This window comes from Bos indicus, chromosome 11 (genome assembly GCF_029378745.1).
Source record: "Bos indicus isolate NIAB-ARS_2022 breed Sahiwal x Tharparkar chromosome 11, NIAB-ARS_B.indTharparkar_mat_pri_1.0, whole genome shotgun sequence".
NCBI classification, from domain to species: domain Eukaryota; kingdom Metazoa; phylum Chordata; class Mammalia; order Artiodactyla; family Bovidae; genus Bos; species Bos indicus.
In genome coordinates, this window is record NC_091770.1 from 92,716,676 (window position 1) to 92,735,345 (window position 18,670).

General features: G+C 43.9%; 2 protein-coding genes across 7 annotated transcripts in view; one reads left to right on the top strand and one right to left on the bottom strand.

Moving 5' to 3' along the window:
- Positions 1–207: 207 nt before the first annotated feature.
- NDUFA8 (NADH:ubiquinone oxidoreductase subunit A8) lies at positions 208–18,204 on the bottom strand. The gene is made up of 4 exons (XM_019970760.2): positions 18,050–18,204; positions 10,404–10,567; positions 4,337–4,502; positions 208–527 (listed from the first exon to the last, which is right to left on the bottom strand). The coding sequence occupies exons 1-4, from the start codon at positions 18,098–18,100 to the stop codon at positions 390–392; spliced, it is 519 nt and encodes a 172-aa protein (XP_019826319.1). The 5' UTR covers positions 18,101–18,204; the 3' UTR covers positions 208–389.
- Positions 18,205–18,310: 106 nt separating this feature from the next.
- Positions 18,311–18,670, top strand: part of MORN5 (MORN repeat containing 5) — a 34,517-nt gene continuing 34,157 nt past the window's right edge. For all 6 annotated transcript variants that reach the window (XM_019970761.2, XM_019970763.2, XM_070799200.1 and 3 more), the window contains exon 1: positions 18,311–18,442. In XM_019970761.2, coding sequence (XP_019826320.1) covers positions 18,333–18,442 — 110 coding nt within the window. In that variant the 5' untranslated portion in view covers positions 18,311–18,332. The remainder of the gene's footprint in view (positions 18,443–18,670) is intronic.

Consider the following 18,670-nt stretch of genomic DNA (forward strand, 5'->3'; position numbering starts at 1 on the left):
TCCTGAGGTGCCATCGCAGGTAACAAAGCCTCTCCTTTACACGTTCACCTGTCCGTGATCCCATGAGGCTCCCCTCCTGCACTGGCAGTTGCCTACTTAAAACAGAGAGAGCGAGGGAGGGAACAGGCAGGACCACAAGGAGAAAAAGCAAGGGGAAGTCATCTTTAAAGGCCAGAAGGTTATAGAAAACATAATAAAATACAACTGTTTCCTTTAAAATTTTTAATGGGCAGGAAATGGTATAGAATAACTGCCAAGTCACATAAATTAACGTTTTGGTTAATGTTTGTGATCCCGGAAAGAGCCCTCTATCGGTTGATGCAAACGGCGGGAGAGTTCACTGCCCGCTGCCTGGGCGCGTGCCTGGGTGTGGGGCCACGGACCCATCTTCACATGGTCCAGAAAAAGAGGCGGCTGCCGTGCCTGGCGGGCTTCAGATCGCCTTCCACCTCAGGGTTGGGCTCTGGCCTTGCTCTTGAGTGATAGGGATTCTCTGGTAAAGGCCGGTCTGTTTTCACTTTGGTGACCTGCGGAGGGAAGAAGAGGAAAAGGGAAGCTGAGAGTCAGGTGTAGGAGCTGTGGCCACAAACACACCTACCAGTCTCCTCTCTGCCCCTGCCTCCTCATCTCTGAAGCCCTAGCACATCACACTCCACCCTGAATACACACTGAAGAACGCCTACTCTGTGCCACTCCGTATGGAAGAAGTTAGGATACAGAAGGGAACAAGATTCACATAGTCCTCGCTGCGGCAGACCGACAGGAGGCCATCCCCGAGGGCTTCCCAGGCAAGTCACGGGGGTGGGGGGCGGGAGAAACAGGACCTCCACCCACCCGCTGTCCTCTAGGGGCCCCAACTATTTCTGAAGGGGGAGTATTTAGCTCCATCTTGAAGGATGAATAGGAACCAATCAGGAAGGCAGAGAAGAAAAGACCTTCCAAGTAAACCAAGAGTACACAGATAGGCAGGGAGGCACGTCCTTAAACAGCCAAAGGACAGGCTGTGCGCCTGGTCCTGTCGTTGAAGACATTATTCCAGTTCACGCTGACACTCCTCAGAGTCAACCTGCAGCTTCAGTGGGGCCACCAGGCCAACAGTGGAAGCACCGGGACTTGAAGCCAGCTCTGCCTGCTCCAGAGTCTGTGCTTTTTACATGTCGAGAGATGCTGGGAGGCAGGAGCCAGATGATGAAGGGCGGTGAAAAATATGCAAAGACGTTTGAATTTTAATCCAGTGGCAACAGATGTTACTGGAGTAAGGAAGTACTTAATCACATCTGTAGGCCAGGACAGAGTGTGCAAAAGCTAGACTGGGGGTGCTGAGCCAACAGGCCAGGTGAGGGTAGAGCACAGAACTGGGGTCCAAGGAGAGAGGAAGATGGAATTTTACACCCCCATTAGCCCACAGAAGTCTCCATCAGACACCCAGCAGAAACTGTTCTCACTGTAAAGATGAGGAAATGGGCCCAGAGAAGCAGAAAGACGGAAGGCCACAGTTATTAACGGTCTTGTTATCTAGTGGTCTCCTAAGCCGCCCCATGTGATACAACCAGATCAATCTTCCCAGATGTACAAATTCAAACACCATTTATTGTGAACAGAGCTTTCATGGACACAGTCTCACAATTCTTATTATAATCACCCTCCGAGGTATAATTATCTCCAGTCCACAGAAGAGGAGCAGAGATGCTGGCTTATCTAAGATCAGGACACTGTAAATGTCAGAGCTGGAGCTAGAACTCCAGTCTTCTGACTACAAGTCCAGAATAGTTTTTCATTTGCTTTTAAAACAGTTTTCTCATCTCTCCGCTATAATTAGAGATCACTAATGGTTCCTTGTTGCTTGACAGAGTATTCCAAATGCCTCCAGCTGGCATTTGAAGCTCCTTTAAGGAATTCAAGATGTCTGTGAAATAAATCTAGAGAAAATAAAAGGGCCCCTTTAAAGGACAAATTACTGTGGAAGGGACAATGAAACAACTTCCTCTTCTGCACCAGACTCAAAACAAAAGGAGCAGAAGCATGTGGTCAAACTAATTACTAGGTAAATGACCTTGGGGATCTGACTGAACTTTCAATTTCCCATCTGTAAACGGGGCCAACAGTAGCTCCCAGGGTTATTAGAATAACACACGTGAAGCGCCTAATGTATGGAGCAGATGCTTCATTAGTTATTTTCAAAATTAACATTATCAGGGCAAAGGAATTACGGGTGAGAGAGCGCAATCCTACCTAGGAAAGCCAGAAACTTCACAGAGACCCGACACCTGAGCTGCGACTGGACGAGGAATTCACCAGGTGCACGTGGCAGGCCAGGGGCCAGGACGCACGAGTGAGCGATGCTGAGTACAGACTCTGTCGGCCAGTTACGACCCTTCTTAGAGACTGAACTCAAGTATAACCAAAGCTGGTAATCTTCTTATGAAATACACTTCTGGAAAGAGTTCAGTAACAATACCTTTTTCTTTGCAAGGTTTTTTAAAAGGGTTAATACAAAGATTCAGGAATAAATATACTTTCTTAACAGCATGATTTGTAAATTCTCCTTTCATGAGACAGAAATAAGAAAAGGCAGTTTTCTTTATTAGAGGTAAAAGCTCTACCACTTTCCAACTTAGAATTATCAACTATTCAAAATAACTTGGTAGACTTCCCTGGTGGGCCAGTGTATAAGACTCTGAGCTCCCAATGCAGGGGGCCCAGGTCCAATCCCTGGTCAGGGAACTAGATCCTGCGTGCCGTAACTAACAGATCTTGTGTAATGCAAAGAAGATGGAAGATCCCGTGTGCCACATTACTAAGACCCAGCGTAACCAAAATAAATAAATACTAAATAAAAATAATTATTTCTTAAAAAAGTAAATAAAAATAATTTGCTCACTTTGGATCAGAATATATACACTACTATATATAAAACAGATAACCAACAAGGACCTATTGTATAGCACAGGGAATTATACTCAGTATACAATAAGAGCATCTAATGATGAGAATATGTTTTAAAAAATAATATATATACATATTAATATACATGTATAACTGAATCACTTTACTGTACACCTGAAACTAACACAGCACTGTAAATCAACTATATTTCAATAAAAATTTTTCAAAAGTAAAAATAAATAAGTTGTTCACTGCAGCAAAAGAAGGTATCTGAAGGAAATATTTGCCAGATACCAAATAAAATTGCTAAATCATTCCTCTACTTCTGGCAACAAGCTTAAGACCCAACTATCACCCACAGATGCCACACACAAAGGGAAGGGAACATGAATAATTATGGGCCTATGGGTCAACATCATGCTGGGGCTTCACATAACCTCCTTAGCTTAATCCCCACAGAAAAACAGGGACTAATACTGGTCCCATCTTATAACTGTGGTAGGAGAGGAGAGGGTTAGCAATTTGCTCAAGATCCCAGAGCAATGAAGTCATGAAACTAAGATTCAAACCTACTTTCAGATTCCTTTCAAACCAGTCTTTCCCGCCACGCCTTGCTACCTATGCTTCCCAGAAGGAATGGAGGAGACGATGCTTAAGAAGCAGGGACAGTTCAGATCACAAAGGGCCATGCGTCTCAGGATACAGAGGGGATGCTCAGTTTTATGAGCAAATAAGAAGCCCCTTTGAAAAGTTTTTTTTTTTTTTTTAATGGATAGTCATATTTATTTTCCACACAGATCATGCCTATAGTCATCCACCCTGCCCTCCCAGAAGCTCATGTAGCCCAGTTAAGAACGCCTGTCCAGGAAGTGAGGACAGTGTGAGGTTTTAAAATAATATTCCAGGAGATGCTGATCTAGAGGAATTGAGGACTGGATAAAGGAAGACAGAGGGCTAAGTGAAGAAGAGAGATGTTCAGGTTTCTTCTAGCTCTGAGGTTTCAATAGATGGTGGTATCACAGCTGAGACAGGAAATAAAGGAGAAAGTAGGAAAACATGCTTTTAAAACTACAGGTATTACTTTAAAAAAAAAAAATCTCAGGTATGCTCCTGAAAAATCAGGCATAACCTCAAACCCATTTCCCCATAATAACCTCAATGTTTTCAACTGACCGAGCCCCTTAAACATTTTATCCTCATCTACTCCCTACTGTTCTTCAGTTAGCTACTAATAATTAACCAACAAGAAACCTGCTCATGCTGGAAGATCTATGTAAAGGCGCATTTCTACTAAGTAAACTCTGGGCTGTGGATAATCACTCCCTAGCTGAGCTGTCTGGTCAGTTTGGATCTGTCACATCAGACCTGAACTCACAAAAGACCCTTCCTGGACCTCCTCCTGCCTTTCCCCACCCTCAGGGAGAGAAAGACCAGCAGGAAATCATGTTACCTTTGACAGGTCCCCCAGGTCCGGCCGCACCCAGCCCAGTTTGTCCAGCACACACTCGTCAAACTGCGCCTGCTGTTTGCGACAGCGACGAAATAGCTGCAGGCCGGAGTAATCGATGCAGGTCCAGTATTCCGTAAAAGGCTCCGCACAGTGCCGCTTTATCTGCCTGGAAAAGAGGGCTTGGTTAGGAGTGTGCGTCTGTGTGTGTGTGCATGTGTGCATGCACGCGCGCACTCAGTCACGTCTGATTCTTTGCGACTTCATGGACTGTAGCCTGCCAGGCTCCTCTGTCCATTGGAATTTTCTAGGCAAGAATACTGGAGAGGGTTGCCATTTCCTACTCCTGACCCAGGGATCGAACCGGCATTTCCTGGGTCTCCTGTACTGACAGGCATTTTCTTTTCCACTGCGCCAGCTGGGAAGCCCTTGGTTAGGGGAAGCTCTTTGCAGAACCATGAAAAACAAAAAAGTGGGGAAAAATTTGATACAGACCTCAAACACACAGCCTTGCTTTCTGAAAGGTATGAGAGTACTCTTACCTCACTTGCAAGGCAACCTGGAGATCCTCAGGTTGAGGATCAATATGTAAAAAAAAGATCTGAGGCACACGACCTAATTTCTTTATACAGCAAAAATAAATGAAAAGAAATTCCAAAAGACTGTCACCTGGGACTTCCCTGTACTCTAGTGGCTAAGACTCCATGCTCCCAATGCAGAGGGCCTGGATTCAGAACTAGATCCAACGTGTTGCAACTAAGACCCGACACAGCTAAATACATTAATAAATACATATTTTTAAAACAAAAAAGGTCTAAGGTGTATATATTTTCCTCAGATAACTCACTTGGGACCTATTTATTCCCCTTAGATCCAATTCTAAAGTTTACCAGCTTTGAAATTTTAGAAGACAGGGAGGCATACTCAGAGATGTGGTGCTGACAGAAGTCAGAGGCGACAGAAAATGACAAAGGAGGAGACGGAATTATAAAAAGCAAATTCACAAATTGACAAGGATCTTCTGATCTTGGGGGCCAATCAGTGTAGAGGCAGACCACTCTCCACACCTCCAAAGCTCAAGGACTTCATTCTATGTGTGCACTGAACAAAAACAGAGATTAATTCTTGTCATTAATAAGGAAGTTAAACTATATTTGCTCTCTTAAGAAGCAACATAAAATATAATTCATTTTGTGGTCACCAAAAGTGGTTGAAGGAAAAGTAACTTGTGTATGAAAGGGATAAGCCATTATTTTGCAAAATTCCCCTTCTCTTACCATTCAACCTTGCTAGTAATCAAATAAATGCGAATTCAGGCAAGAATAAAATACTGTTATTTTATGTAAAAGGCTATCTGAGGCAGTGGAAGAAGCGTAGAGTGCCTCCTTCCCCTGTTGGAATAATAATGAAGAACTTACTTGTCATTTTCCAAGAACCTAGCTACAATGAACACAGGAATCATATTTAACATAAGAACTTCAGAGGTGGCTGAAGAAAATACAAAAGAAAAACTGGCTTTTCATTCCTGCTCAGTCCCGCTCCTGTAAGGCAACCAATGGATATCAGTTTCTTACACCCTTCCAGGGTGTAACTGACACCCTTCCAGGTATTTTGAGAATAACCTTTGGAGGGGTGACAGGAGGTACAAGAGGAAGGAAGAAGGAATGTCAAAGCCTAGGGAGCTTTTCGGAGTTATCTCTAGTCTCACTAACCTAGACTTCTACGGTACGGGGGCAGGAGGAGAAGGGGACGACAGAGGATGAGATGGCTGGATGGCATCACTGACTCGATGGACATGAGTCTGAGTGAACTCCGGGAGTTGGTGATGGACAGGGAGGCCTGGCGTGCTGCAATTCATGGGGCGCAAAGAGTCGGACACGACTGAGTGAGTGAACTGAACTGAACTGAACCTTGACTAAAGAAACTAGGAACTAAAGAGCCTCTTGATGAAGGTGACAGAGGAGAATGAAAAAGCTGGCTTAAAAGTCAACATTCAAAAAATGAAGATCATGGCATCTGATCCCATCACTTCATGGCAAATAGATGGGGAAACAATGGAAACAGTGACAGACTATTTACTTGGGCTCCAAAATCACTGTGGACAGTGACTGCAGCTAGGAAATTAAAGGAGCTGCTTGCTCCTTGGAAGAAAAGTAATGACAAACCTAGACAGCATATTAAAAAGCAGAGACATTTCTTTGCCTACAAAGGTCCGCAGAGTCAAAGCTATGGTTTTTCCAGTAGTCATGTATGGATGTGAGAGCTGGACAATAAAAAAGGCTGAGTGCCGAAGAATTGATGCCTTCGAACTGTGGTGCTGGAGAAGACTCTTGAGAGTCCCTTGGACAGCAAGATCAAACCAGTCAATCCTAGAGGAAATCAATCCTGAATATTCATTGGAAGGACTGATGCTGAAGCTGAAGCTCCAATACTCTGGCCACTTTATGCTAAGAGCCGACTCACTGGAAAAGACCCTGATGCTAGGAAAGACTGAAGGCAGGAGGAGAAGGGGACACCAGAGGATGAGATGGTTGGATGGCATCACTGAATAATGGACATGAGTTTGAGCAAGCTCTGGGAGATGGTGATGGACAGAGAAGCCTGGCATGTTGCATGCAGTCCACGGGGTTGCAAAGAGTTGGACACAACTGAGCGACTGCACAAAACCTTGACTTGAGAATCATGCTTGGTAGTGAGCTAGCATGACCAGTTGGAACTTTGCACTCCTCCAATATGCTGTGGCAGAAGAAGGGTGCAAACCATTACTCTGGCACTGAGGCTGTGATCTGGACTCTGCTACCCTGGCACCTACATGAACAAACAATTATCTACTAGTTCATACAGCAGGAGACTTCAGCATCCTGGAAGCTTGTGAAATCCAAACACTTCTCACTTATACATACTTTCTTTGAGTCAAAGGAAAAATGCTTTGCCAAAGTTCTTAGAAAATAAAAAGCTTTCAAATGAATACATATTCTACCTTATTAGCAATCAAATGAATACAAATTCAAGCAGGAATAAAATACCATTTTGTACCTATCCATGTTTAAATCAAATGCAATGCTGGTGACGCATATCAGGATACAGTGCTGAGTACAGCATAAACTGACCCAACTTCAAAAGACAGGGCAACTGTAATTCAAGAGCCATAAATCATGTTCAAAGCCTTTTAAAGAATAATCTCATTGCTGGGAAATGTATGCTAATTTATTAATTAAAAAATGAAAATGATCTCTACACAAATATAACCACTGCAGATTTATCCAAAACAATCAAAAACAGAAATCAACAATGATGTTTAGTAACAAGAATCATAAGGTACATTATGACTGGTTTATCTACCAGTGGAATATTAGACAGCCATTAAAAATGCCCTTATGGCAGAAAGTGAAGAGGAACTAAAACGCCTCTTGATAAACGTGAAAGAGGAGAGTGAAAAAGTTGGCGAAAACGAAGATCATGGCATCCGGTCCCATCACTTCATGGGAAATAGATGGGGAAACAGTGGAAACAATGTCAGACTTTATTTTTTTGGGCTCCAAAATCACTGCAGATGGTGACTGCAGCCATGAAATTAAAAGACGCTTACTCCTTGGAAGAAAAGTTATGACCAACCTAGATAACATATTCAAAAGCAGAGACATTACTTTGCCAACAAAGGTCCGTCTAGTCAAGGCTACGGTTTTTCCAGTGGTCATGTATGGATGTGACAGTTGGACTGTGAAGAAGGCTGAGCGCCCAAGAACTGATACTTTTGAACTGTGGTGTTGGAGAAGACTCTTGAGAGTCCCCTGGACTGCAAGGAGATCCAACCAGTCCATTCTGAAGGAGATTAGCCCTGGGATTTCTTTGGAAGAAATGATGCTAAAGCTGAAACTCCAGTACTTTGGCCACCTCATGCGAAGAGCTGACTCATTGGAAAAGACCCTGATGCTGGGAGGGACTGGGGGCAGGAGGAGAAGGGGACGACAGAGGAGGAGATGGCTGGATGGCATCACTGACTCAATGGATGTGAGTCTGAGTGAACTCCGGGAGTTGGTGATGGACAGGGAGGCCTGGCGTGCTGCGATTCATGGGGTCGCCAAGAGTGGGAAGCGACTGGACTGAACTGAACTGAAAAATTATGATCACAAAGAGGGAGCAACTTGAAAGAATGTTTCCAATAGTTTCAAGAGAAAAATGTGTATTTCAAATGAATACACACACTATGACTTTTAAGTACAAAGTATCTCTGCTTGTGGACAAAGACAGCAAAAGCAAGAAAGAAGGAAAACAGCTATTGTGTGAATAGCTCTTACGACACTGTAGGGGACATCTGGTCATTTGTCTAGTCAGCAGTCATTCCCCATTCTTCTGGAACATCCTTCAGATTCTCCTTTGGGGAACAACCACTCCCTATGGCTTGGCAATGTGATTCAGATGAGTCTAAGTCTACTCCCCACTTATGGCAAGGCTTGACCAGTCACAGTATTTTATCTCTCAAAACCTAACTAATTCAGAGACACATACATGAAGTCGACCAGCCAGGACAATGAGACTCAGTTCCAGGAACCTCAGCTCATGCTACTGGGGGGCACTCCATCTGGGTCTGCTAAGTAAGGAGCCTAGAAGCTTCGAGTGGCTAGAGGCCATTTCTGCTACAGCAAGGAAAGTCTCTTTGAAAATGAGTTTGATAGAGAAAAGCAGAACTAAGAAACTGAGGGGAGAAGAGGTGAAGCAAAAAGACACCAAGTAGTTATGAAATTATTTAAGCCCTTGGATCCAGCCCTGCCTGATGCCAATCCCATTTTTGGACTTTACACTTACATGAGTCAATTCCTTATGAATTCAGTTTCTGTCCCCTTGAGTTTTGACTAATATGGTTATTAAAACATTTTCCTACAATTACAATTTGGACTTTTTCTACTTACAGTACTTAGTGGCCTATCTAAACATTTGACTCTAAACACACCTTCCTTTCCATCATAACTGTGTGTCCTACAGTAATGATGATGATAACAAACTAGTGAATGCCTGACAGCTAGCAAGCACTGTTCTTAGTTGCTTTTATGTGCCTTTTCAAATTTCTCACAACAATCTTATATAACAGGTATTACTCTATTTTGGAAATTGTAATTCACAGAGATTAAAGAACATGCCAGTATTCACAATAGACAAGACATGGAAAACAACCTAAACGCCCATCAATAACTGAACAGATAAAGAAGATGTGGGAGGGTGGGTGTACACAATGGACTCCTGCACGCTAAGTGGCGTCAGTCGTGTCCACCTCTTTGCGACACCGTGGACTGCAACCCATCAGGCTCCTCTGTCCATGGGAGTCTCCAAGCAAGAATACTGGAGTGGGTTGCCATGCCCTCCTGCAGGGGAGCTTCCTGACCCAGGGATTGAACCTGCATCCCTTACATCTCCTGCATTGGCAGGTGGGTTCTTTACCACTAGTGCTACCTGGGAACCCTGTACAATGGAATCCTACTCAGCCATAAAACAGAATGAAATAATGCCATTTACAATAACACAGACAGACCTAGAGATTAAACTAAGTGACGTCAGACAGAGACAACTACAGTATGATATCACTTATCTGCAGGATCTAAAATACAGCACAAACACACACATCTATGAAACAGACTCACAGATACAGAAATGCAAATTATTATATGTGGGATGGATTAAAAAAAACAAGATATTACTGTATAGCACAGGGAACTAGAGTCAATATTCTGTGATAAGCTATAATGGAAAAGAATATTAAAAAAAAAAGAACACACATATATATAACTGAATCACTCTTGTCGTACAGCAGAAATCAGTAACATTGTATAATGCCACATTAACAGTATAAATCAACTCAACTTCAAAAAAAATTAAAAAAGAAAAAGAACATGCCAAATAATAAAAACACATAACAATTGTGAGCTTTATAGTGGTCTATCTGATTGCAAAGCCTTCTATTTCCTACCAGAATTAGTAAAATTATCCTTCCACTTAATTTAGCTGGACATTCACCAAGAAGATAACACACACCTTGATGATTCAGCCCACCCGCACTTAGGTGAAAAGATCCTACCTGAAGAACTCCAGGGCACACTGGTTGACAAGCTTGCCTTCCTCTAAACATCGACGGGGGTCCTTCTCTTCCCACCGGCATAGCATGAACTCCTTGTTGGGCTTGTCGCACTGAGCTCCGTAGTGATGGGCCGCAGCTTTCAGCACAGACGAACTGACTTTCACCTGGGGAGAGGGACGGGGGAGAAGGATCACAGATTCGTGACCAGAACACTAGGTCCTCAACCTCTCCTTGAGATCATCAAGACAGAGGGAACAGGAAGGTACTCTTGTTCTGACTTGGCCCAGAAAACACACCTGTGTAATAATCTCATCAGGCTGATATCACCAACTCCCACTTTAGACATAAGGGAACGGCAACCCCAAGAGAATCCTTAGATCTTTGTGAGACAGAAAGCAGAACTCTGAAGGGAGATGGAGGCTTCGGGGATGTAAGGGGAGGAACCAACCCTGAGGAGCATGGATGAGTCTCCTTTCCAGGAATAACAGTGGAAAGATATGTAAAATTTCCAGAAGACGACAGAATCACAGAAGATTAGAGACCAGAAGGGACCAATGAGAGCTGATAGTCCAGCAAGTTATTATTAAGAATAAAGTACTACATTTGTGAACTTTGTGAAGTTCAGAGTGTATTCAAGGCAGCCATCCCTACAACTACGCCAGTCGCACTCACTCACAGCCCAGCAGTTTCTCGAGAAGCACAGAGTAGCCAGCCAGCTCACCATACTGCCCAGAGCCTGTCTAGCAGCTGCTGCAGCAGGGGTCCCACTGGCCTCTTTTCCGGTACCAGTACCGCGGCAGTTTTAATTACTGTTTGTTGTCTGGGAAGACCATCTTCCTCAGCAGCCCTCCTTTTCAAAACTGGTCCAGCTGTTCTTACAGATGAGCACCCCTCCCCCGATAGTTTGCATTGCAGTCGTGCTAAGTCTAGTTATATATCACATTAGAATGGAAAGGGCACTTTTACAATACTGGGTCTCTGCTCACATTTTATCTCCCCAGAGAGTCTCTCCCTGATCATCTTAGATAAGCTAGCACCTGTGGTCACTCGATCTGTGACCACTGGAACGTAAGCTCCAAGAGGGCAGGGGTTTTGTTTTCAACAGAAGTCCACTACTGTAGAGATGCCCATTCTCCCTAAATTCTAATTAAGGTGATATTTACCACGGTCCACCAAGCACCCAAAACAGTGCTGAGCACAAGGAGCTGTCACGAATGAGAACAAGACAGGGTAAAACAAGGCATTAAATACTTGGCTTGTGATGGCAGCTGGGGAACGAGAGCAGAAAGAGAAATTGGGGAAGGGGGGCAGATTTTTCTAGCCGTGGGAAGGAAACCCCTGACACAGAGGCCTGGAGAGGATGGGGTGGAGAGACTGGGTTTGTGTGGCTGAAGGAGGAAGTATGGACCAGGAGTGGGGAGATGAGGCTGGTACAGCCAAGGGGCTGGTCGTGTAGAGGGTGCTCTCTGGGGGCACCGGTGGCTTTTATACCTGGTGCATAGCACTCACTCCAGACAGGCAGCAAGGGATGTAACAGTTACAGGAGAGGTTAAGACTATCTGGGCGATGCCTTCTCATCCAGAACATAGTTATCAGTATGTCTCTCCAGTTAGCTCATTCTCACTTCCCTCGGTTAAAATTAGTTTCCCATACAGGAATCTTGCATGTTTCTTATTTATTTCTTAATGTTCTCATATTTTGGATACTCTCTAGATAGGTTATATTTCCCTTACATTTTCAAGTTAGTTATTGCTAGTCTGTACACTGCATCTTCTCTACAGCCATACTTCACTAACTCTCGTCAGTTCTGATAGGCAACTCCAGAAGATTAACAGAAAAGCTTCCATGTACAAGTAAAAACTGCCTCCCTTCCTCTCTGATGTGCTTAGTCGCTCAGTTGTGTCCGACTCTGCGACCCCAGGGACTGTAGCCCACCAGGCTCCTCTGTCCATGGGGATTCTCCAGGTAAGAATACTGGAGTGGGTTGCCATGCCCTCCTCCAGGGGATCTTCCTGTCCTGGGGACTGAATTCAGGTCTCCCACATTGTAGGCAGACTCTTTACCATCTGAGCCCCCAGGGAAGCCCTCCTCTCTGATAGTTACTTCTTTACCTTCTTCTCCTTTCCTCTCTTAATGCTCTGACCAGAAGTTCCAGGATGACACAGAGAAACAGCAATGATGGCAGGCTTCCCTGCTTTGTTCCCAACTTTAAAGTAGTTTGGCATGATAAGGGCTGTTGGTGTCTGGGATATACTTGCCTACACGTTCCTCATTAGGGAAGTTTCTTTCTAATCATAACTGGCTTTGTTTCACTGCTGATTCCTCCACCAGGAAAGACTGAAATTTTCAGGTTTATTTTTCATTAATCTATAAATGTCATGAAGAGCATTAACAGATTTTCTAAAACCGATCCAGTGTACTCGAGTAAAATCTAGTCTGTCCTCGTGCATTATGCTTAAGATACCACTGGATTTGATTTGTAAATATCAAGAATTTTTGCATGAGAATAATTTTATATTATTTATAATAATAAAATTTTTATTATTTCATTTTTTACAAACTTCACATAGCCTTAGGTTAAGTTATTATTATTTTTAATAAGACCAAAGGCAAGAAAAGATGAAAAGATAATTCATCTAAACACTATAGGAAGAGAATAAAGTTATGGCTGTGACTACTATTACATGGGCTTTCCTGGTGGCTCAGATGGTAAAGACTCCACCTGCAATGCAAAAGACCTGGATTTGATCCCTGGGTTGGGACGATCCCCTGAAGAAGGGAATGGCTACCCACTCCAGTATTCTTGCCTGGAGAATTCCATGAACAGAAGAGTTTGGCAGGCTACAGTCTATGGGGTCCAAGAGTCAGACATGACTGAGCGAGCGACTAACACGACACTAATATTACAACTGTTAAAATTATCAAAGCAAAGGTGAATTTAGGATGGAAGTGAAATTTGCCATGACAATTCTGATAAGTTTCTTTACACATCTGTTAAAATTCTGCATTCCAGTTTTGGTAACAGTTTATTTCAGTTAGTTGAGTGGTACATGCTTGCTTGCTGTATTATCTATAGAGGGCTGGGAGACTAAAAATCAAGACAAACTATTTTTAAAGCCTAATATATTTTTTAAATTAAGTTAGCTGTATTGATTTCCTTGTTGAATGCCTTAGAACATCTTTAAATGGCTGATTTAATTACTCTGATGCTTCCACAGCTATCATGCCACCAAAAGTCTATGGCTTTCTTTGCCTTACTTCCTTGCCAATGTCTTACCCCAATCTAGGCATGCCCATGCTGTTGAGCACATAATAGAATACCCTGTTGCAGGGAAATCAAGGCTGAGAACTCACTGAACTTATTTCCTGAGGAAGAGGAGCCAAGTGCTCAAGATGGCACGGCACGTCAGTGGCAAGCAGAGAACTGGCAGGAGAGACTGTGACCTCCCATTGCGCGGCTTGCCACTACATCGCGACCACGGATGTTGCCAACAGCCCTCACCTGCTTCTTCACTAAGACTGATTTGAGTTCCAGCAGAAACCACATCCTTGCACAGCTGTTTACCGTGAATACCCTCTCAGATCCATTCAGCTCCCTTTGTCTCAAAAGAACACAGAATTTCAACACCCTTCTTTATCTGTCCCCGTAACAGCCTCACTGCACACCAGGTTTATACAGTCTGCAGGTGTTGGAAAGGGGGGCAGAAAAAGTCCCACAATCTACAAGCAACCTTCTAGTCCTATTCTCTCTTCCTTACACCCAATTGGCACCCTTTTTTTTTTATTGGAGTACTTAATTTATACTAGGCTTTGTATTTTGCTTAATTTACATAAAATGGAGGATGACAGTACTCAGCTGATGGAACTGTTGTGAGGCTTAAGTGAGTCAATACACATAAAAATATTATGAAGTGCCTAGCACATAGAAGTGCATCGTAAATACGTTCAGTTCAGCTGCTTAGTCGTGTCCGACTCTTTGTGACCCCATGGACTGCAGCATGCCAGGCTTCCCTGTCCTTCACTAACTCCCAGAGCTTGATTAAACTCATGTCCATCAAGTTCGTGATGCTATGCAACCATTTAATCCTCTGTCGTCCCCTTTTCCTCCTGCCTTCAATCTTGCCCAGCATCAGGGTCTTTTCCAATGAGTCAGTTCTTCACATCAGGTGGCCAAAGTATTACAGTTTCAGCTTCAGAATCAGTCCTTCCAATGAATTCTCAGGACTAATTTCTTTTAGGATTGACTGGCTGGATCTCCTTGCAGTCCAAGAGACTCTCAAGAGTCTTCTCTAGCACCACAGTTCAAAAGCATGAATTCTTTGGCACTCAGCTTTCTTTACGGTCCAACTCTCACATCCATACATAACTACTGGAAAAACCATAGCTTTGACCAGATGGACCTCTGAAGGCAAAGTAATGTCTCTGCTTTTTAATATGCTGTCTAGGTTGATCACAACTTTTCTTCCAAGGAGCAAGCATCTTTTAATTTCATGGCTGCAGTCACCATCTGCAGTGATTTTTGAAGCCCCAAAAAATAAAGTCTCTCACTGTTTCCCCATCTACTTGCCATGAAGTGATGGGACTGGATACCATGATCTTAGTTTTCTGAATGTTGCATTTTAAGCCAACTTTTTCATTCTCCTCTTTCACTTTCATCAAAAGGCTCTTTACTTCTTTGCTTTCTGCCATAAGGGTTGTGTCAGCTGCGTATCCGAGGTTATTGATATTTCTCCTAGCAATCTTGATTCCATCTTGTGTTTCATCCAGCCTGGCATTTCAAATGATGTACTCTGCATGTAAGCAGGATGACAATATACAGCCTTGACATACTCCTTTCCCAATTTGGAAACAGTTTGCTGTTCGATGTCCAGTTTTAACCATTGCTTCTTGACCTGCATCCAGACTTCTCAGGAGACATCATAAATACTGGCCATTATTTTTATTCAAAATGGTCAATGTGTCCTAAGAGTTTCCTGCACAAAGCTTCTGACTAGTCTTCCAGAGGCATGTGTCATTAACTCCAAGGTCAATGAGGTCCAAAGTAGGTTTAACTTGCTTCTCAAACCCACTGCTTCTGGCTCCCTCAGTCCTATTGTCAGGGTGCAAATCTGACATTGATTCCTCAACCTTTCCTGCCTCTGCTAAGTCATTGCTAAGTCTGAGCAATCCTAGATAAACGTGTTCTTTCCTCTCTGTAAGCACAGTCACCAATCGTATTGGAGTCAATAATATCTTCCTCAGTTATTTCAACAGCCACCAAGACTGGTCCCCTTGCTCTTCTTATTCCTCTCTTTCAATCATTCTTCATAGAACTGCTGTCCTAAAAGACAATTCTTACGTTACTCTGCTATTAAATCTGCGACAAAACCCCTGAAGGAGTCACGCTTAACAGCAGACTAAAGCCTAAGTTTCTTACAAGGTATTCATAGCTTTCTGGATCCCAACTATCCTTCTGCCTTCTCAACACACCAGACTTCAAAAAAGTACTGGCTGTTCTCTAGCACCTGGAACTCACTGTTCCCAGACCTGTCTTTTGGTCGCACCTGCTTACCTTTCAGATCCTGTCTCATTTAGAAAGCTCTTCTCTCCATATCTGCCTAGAAATACCATCCTGCAAGTGCCATTTATCCAAGTTTCACATTATGCCCAAGAAGTGCTTTCAGTTCCCTTCACTGCCTCAGAGGATTAGACAGCTGGAAGCACTTCATTTTACAAATAAAATAACTGTCTGCAAACAGGAAAACTGACTAATCAAGGTAACCAAATGGCTGCTGCTGCTGCTAAGTCACTTCAGTCGTGTCCGACTCTGTGTGACCCCACAGACAGCAGCCCACCAGGCTCCCCCGTCCCTGGGATTCTCCAGGCAAGAACATTGGAGTAGGTTGCCAAACCAAATGGCTAGGCCTAGAATTTAAATACAACTTCAAATCCTCTCTTCTTTATTTTTATTTTTGGCCCTGCCTTCCAGCAGGTGGAATCTCAGTTCCTCAACCAAGGATGGAACCCATGACCCTTGTAGTTGAAGTACAGAGTTCTAACCACTGGAACCCCAGGAAGTCCCCTACTCTCTTTTCTTAAATCATATTTGCCCTCGTCCATAGCATTTAATCATATTTTGTCCTGTATTTTAGTTATTTATGCAATTATCTGCTTCTCAATTCAACTGTGTGAACTCTAATGGCAAATTTATTCCAGAAATAGAATACACCCAAGAAGCAGAACCTCAGATGACTGTTGAACCAAATTAGAGTGCCAATGAAAAAAACAGCAACTCAAAGTCTTAATCCAGCTTCACAGCGGGGTAAGAAACAAACGGAGTGCTGGCAGAACCTACTCCCCACCTTTTGGTAAATGTCACTTTATTAAAAAGTCTCCAAACACAGCTAAAACTCTTTTCATTCAAGGAAAATAATAGTTTCCATTCTCACAGGCATATAGGATGAAATGAAGTACCTAGGTAAAATACTCAATACTGGACCTGTGATATAATTTTTGGCATGCAATTTTACATCTTCCTCTTTCTCCTCCAATGTAGCCTGATTATCCAGTCCTGCTCTAACACTTCCTTGCCTTAAAATCTTCCACAGTTCCCCATCACCTCACCTATGGGATTCAAAGTCCAAATTGCTCAGTCTGCCCCTGTGAAAGTCGCAACCGAGCCCTACCTCAGCCTCAGGTACCTCTCCAGGCTCAGTCACTGTTGCTTTCCACCAAGAGTCACATCAAACAGCAAAACACAAAATTCTGCTAAGCCTTCTCGATCTTCTGAGCTTTTGCCTCTAATACGGTCATTTAAAAGTATGGCTTTAAAATTCACAACTGGGTTCATATTGTAGCTCTCCAGTGTGAGGTGTGACCATGGGCAAATCACTTCTCTCAGGATTGTTATCTATAACGTGGAGAGATCAATTATATCCTCACCTGGCTGGGAGGAGTCTATGAATTAATGTCTGTTGTTAGCATCCTGCCTGAGTCTAGTGTTTGCTATAATTAGTATTATCGGTCTTCACTTCTCACAGCTCTAACTACACTGTACTGTAACTGAACTGTTTCCCTATTAGATTATAAACTCCCTGATGTCAGGGTCTATCTCATTTTCCAGTGTATGTGCATATGGTAATTATTCAAATGACAGCTCTTGAGGAAATGAATGCTTTAAATGATCTTTTACCAAACACTTTCCCAGGCTGTTAGCAAATTCGCTCTCCAATACTATCTCCTTTTTCTCCGGCTTTCGAGCTCCATTCCAAGGCACTCTGCAGCGACAAGGCTACTTTAAGGTGACTGTCTCTCTCCCTCGACTGTGAGCACCCGGGGCTGTACACTCACTTTGCAGAGACGTTTGAGTACTAAGTGACATGAAGTAAAAGGACCCTGGTTGGTGCTTAATAAGAAATACCACTATTATTCACGCAAAGGAGAAGCAGGTTGCTGCCGGGAAGCGGAGAGTTCTCGAGCTACTGAAAGATGGGTCTCCCCGAGCTGACGGGGGTACGTCCGAGGGTCAACCTTGTGTACATGTTGAGGGCATTGGGTTGGGATGGGAGGTCCGGGGCCCAGGGTCCGCTGAGTGCAAGCCCGGCTGGGCCTAGGCCCGGGAAGCTGCAGCCCTGTGCCCCGCTTGCCTTCCTCCGGACGAGTCTCACCTCCTGCACTTTCAGATCCTCCAGAGAGGGCAGCTCCACTATCCCCGGCATGATGGCTGTAGCCGCGACCCCGAGGAGGTGCCCGCTGCCGCGTCTCCCCCGTCTCCTTGAACTCCCCTTCCGAACTCGGAGGCCACCTAGCGTCTGCGCAGGCGCGGCGGCGGCGGCACGCAGGCGCACTGCTTTGCCCAACCACAAGCCACGGAGCCTGCGCAAAGCCGGGAAGTTCCCAGTCCCTAGGGGCGGGGCTTCTTCTCGGCCACGCCCATCCCTCCTGGTTGTCATGGTGAGGCAGGATGCGCTGAGTCTCAGGTGTCCCAAAGACTGGACGCTAGAGACAGGCGCCATGGAGTACACGGGGAGCCAATATATTGGGGAATTTGTAGATGGCAGGTAAGGGCTTCGTTTGATTCAGTACGTCCTTGAACATCCGTGACTGGAAAAAGACGACGGTCTTTTTGTCCCTGAAAAGGACTTTGTATCAGACGCGTTCTCAATTTTTTTCCCTTTTAAACTTCAGGACAACTCTTTTAGGTCGGAATGTTTATTCCCATTTTACAGTTAAGGTAAATGAGATCCAGAGAAGTGAAGTAACTTGTTCAAGGACGTATATTCTAATTA

Excerpts from the sequence above, each read along its gene's own strand:
- NDUFA8 (XM_019970760.2), bottom strand. The coding sequence starts at position 18,100 with ATGCCGGGGATAGTGGAGCTGCCCTCTCTGGAGGATCTGAAAGTGCAG. Across the intron at positions 4,503-10,403 it reads TGTGCCCTGGAGTTCTTCAG|GCAGATAAAGCGGCACTGTG; the intron begins GTAGGATCTTTT and ends CCTCTTTTCCAG. Across the intron at positions 528-4,336 it reads ACCTGGGGGACCTGTCAAAG|GTCACCAAAGTGAAAACAGA; the intron begins GTAACATGATTT and ends TTCCCTCCGCAG.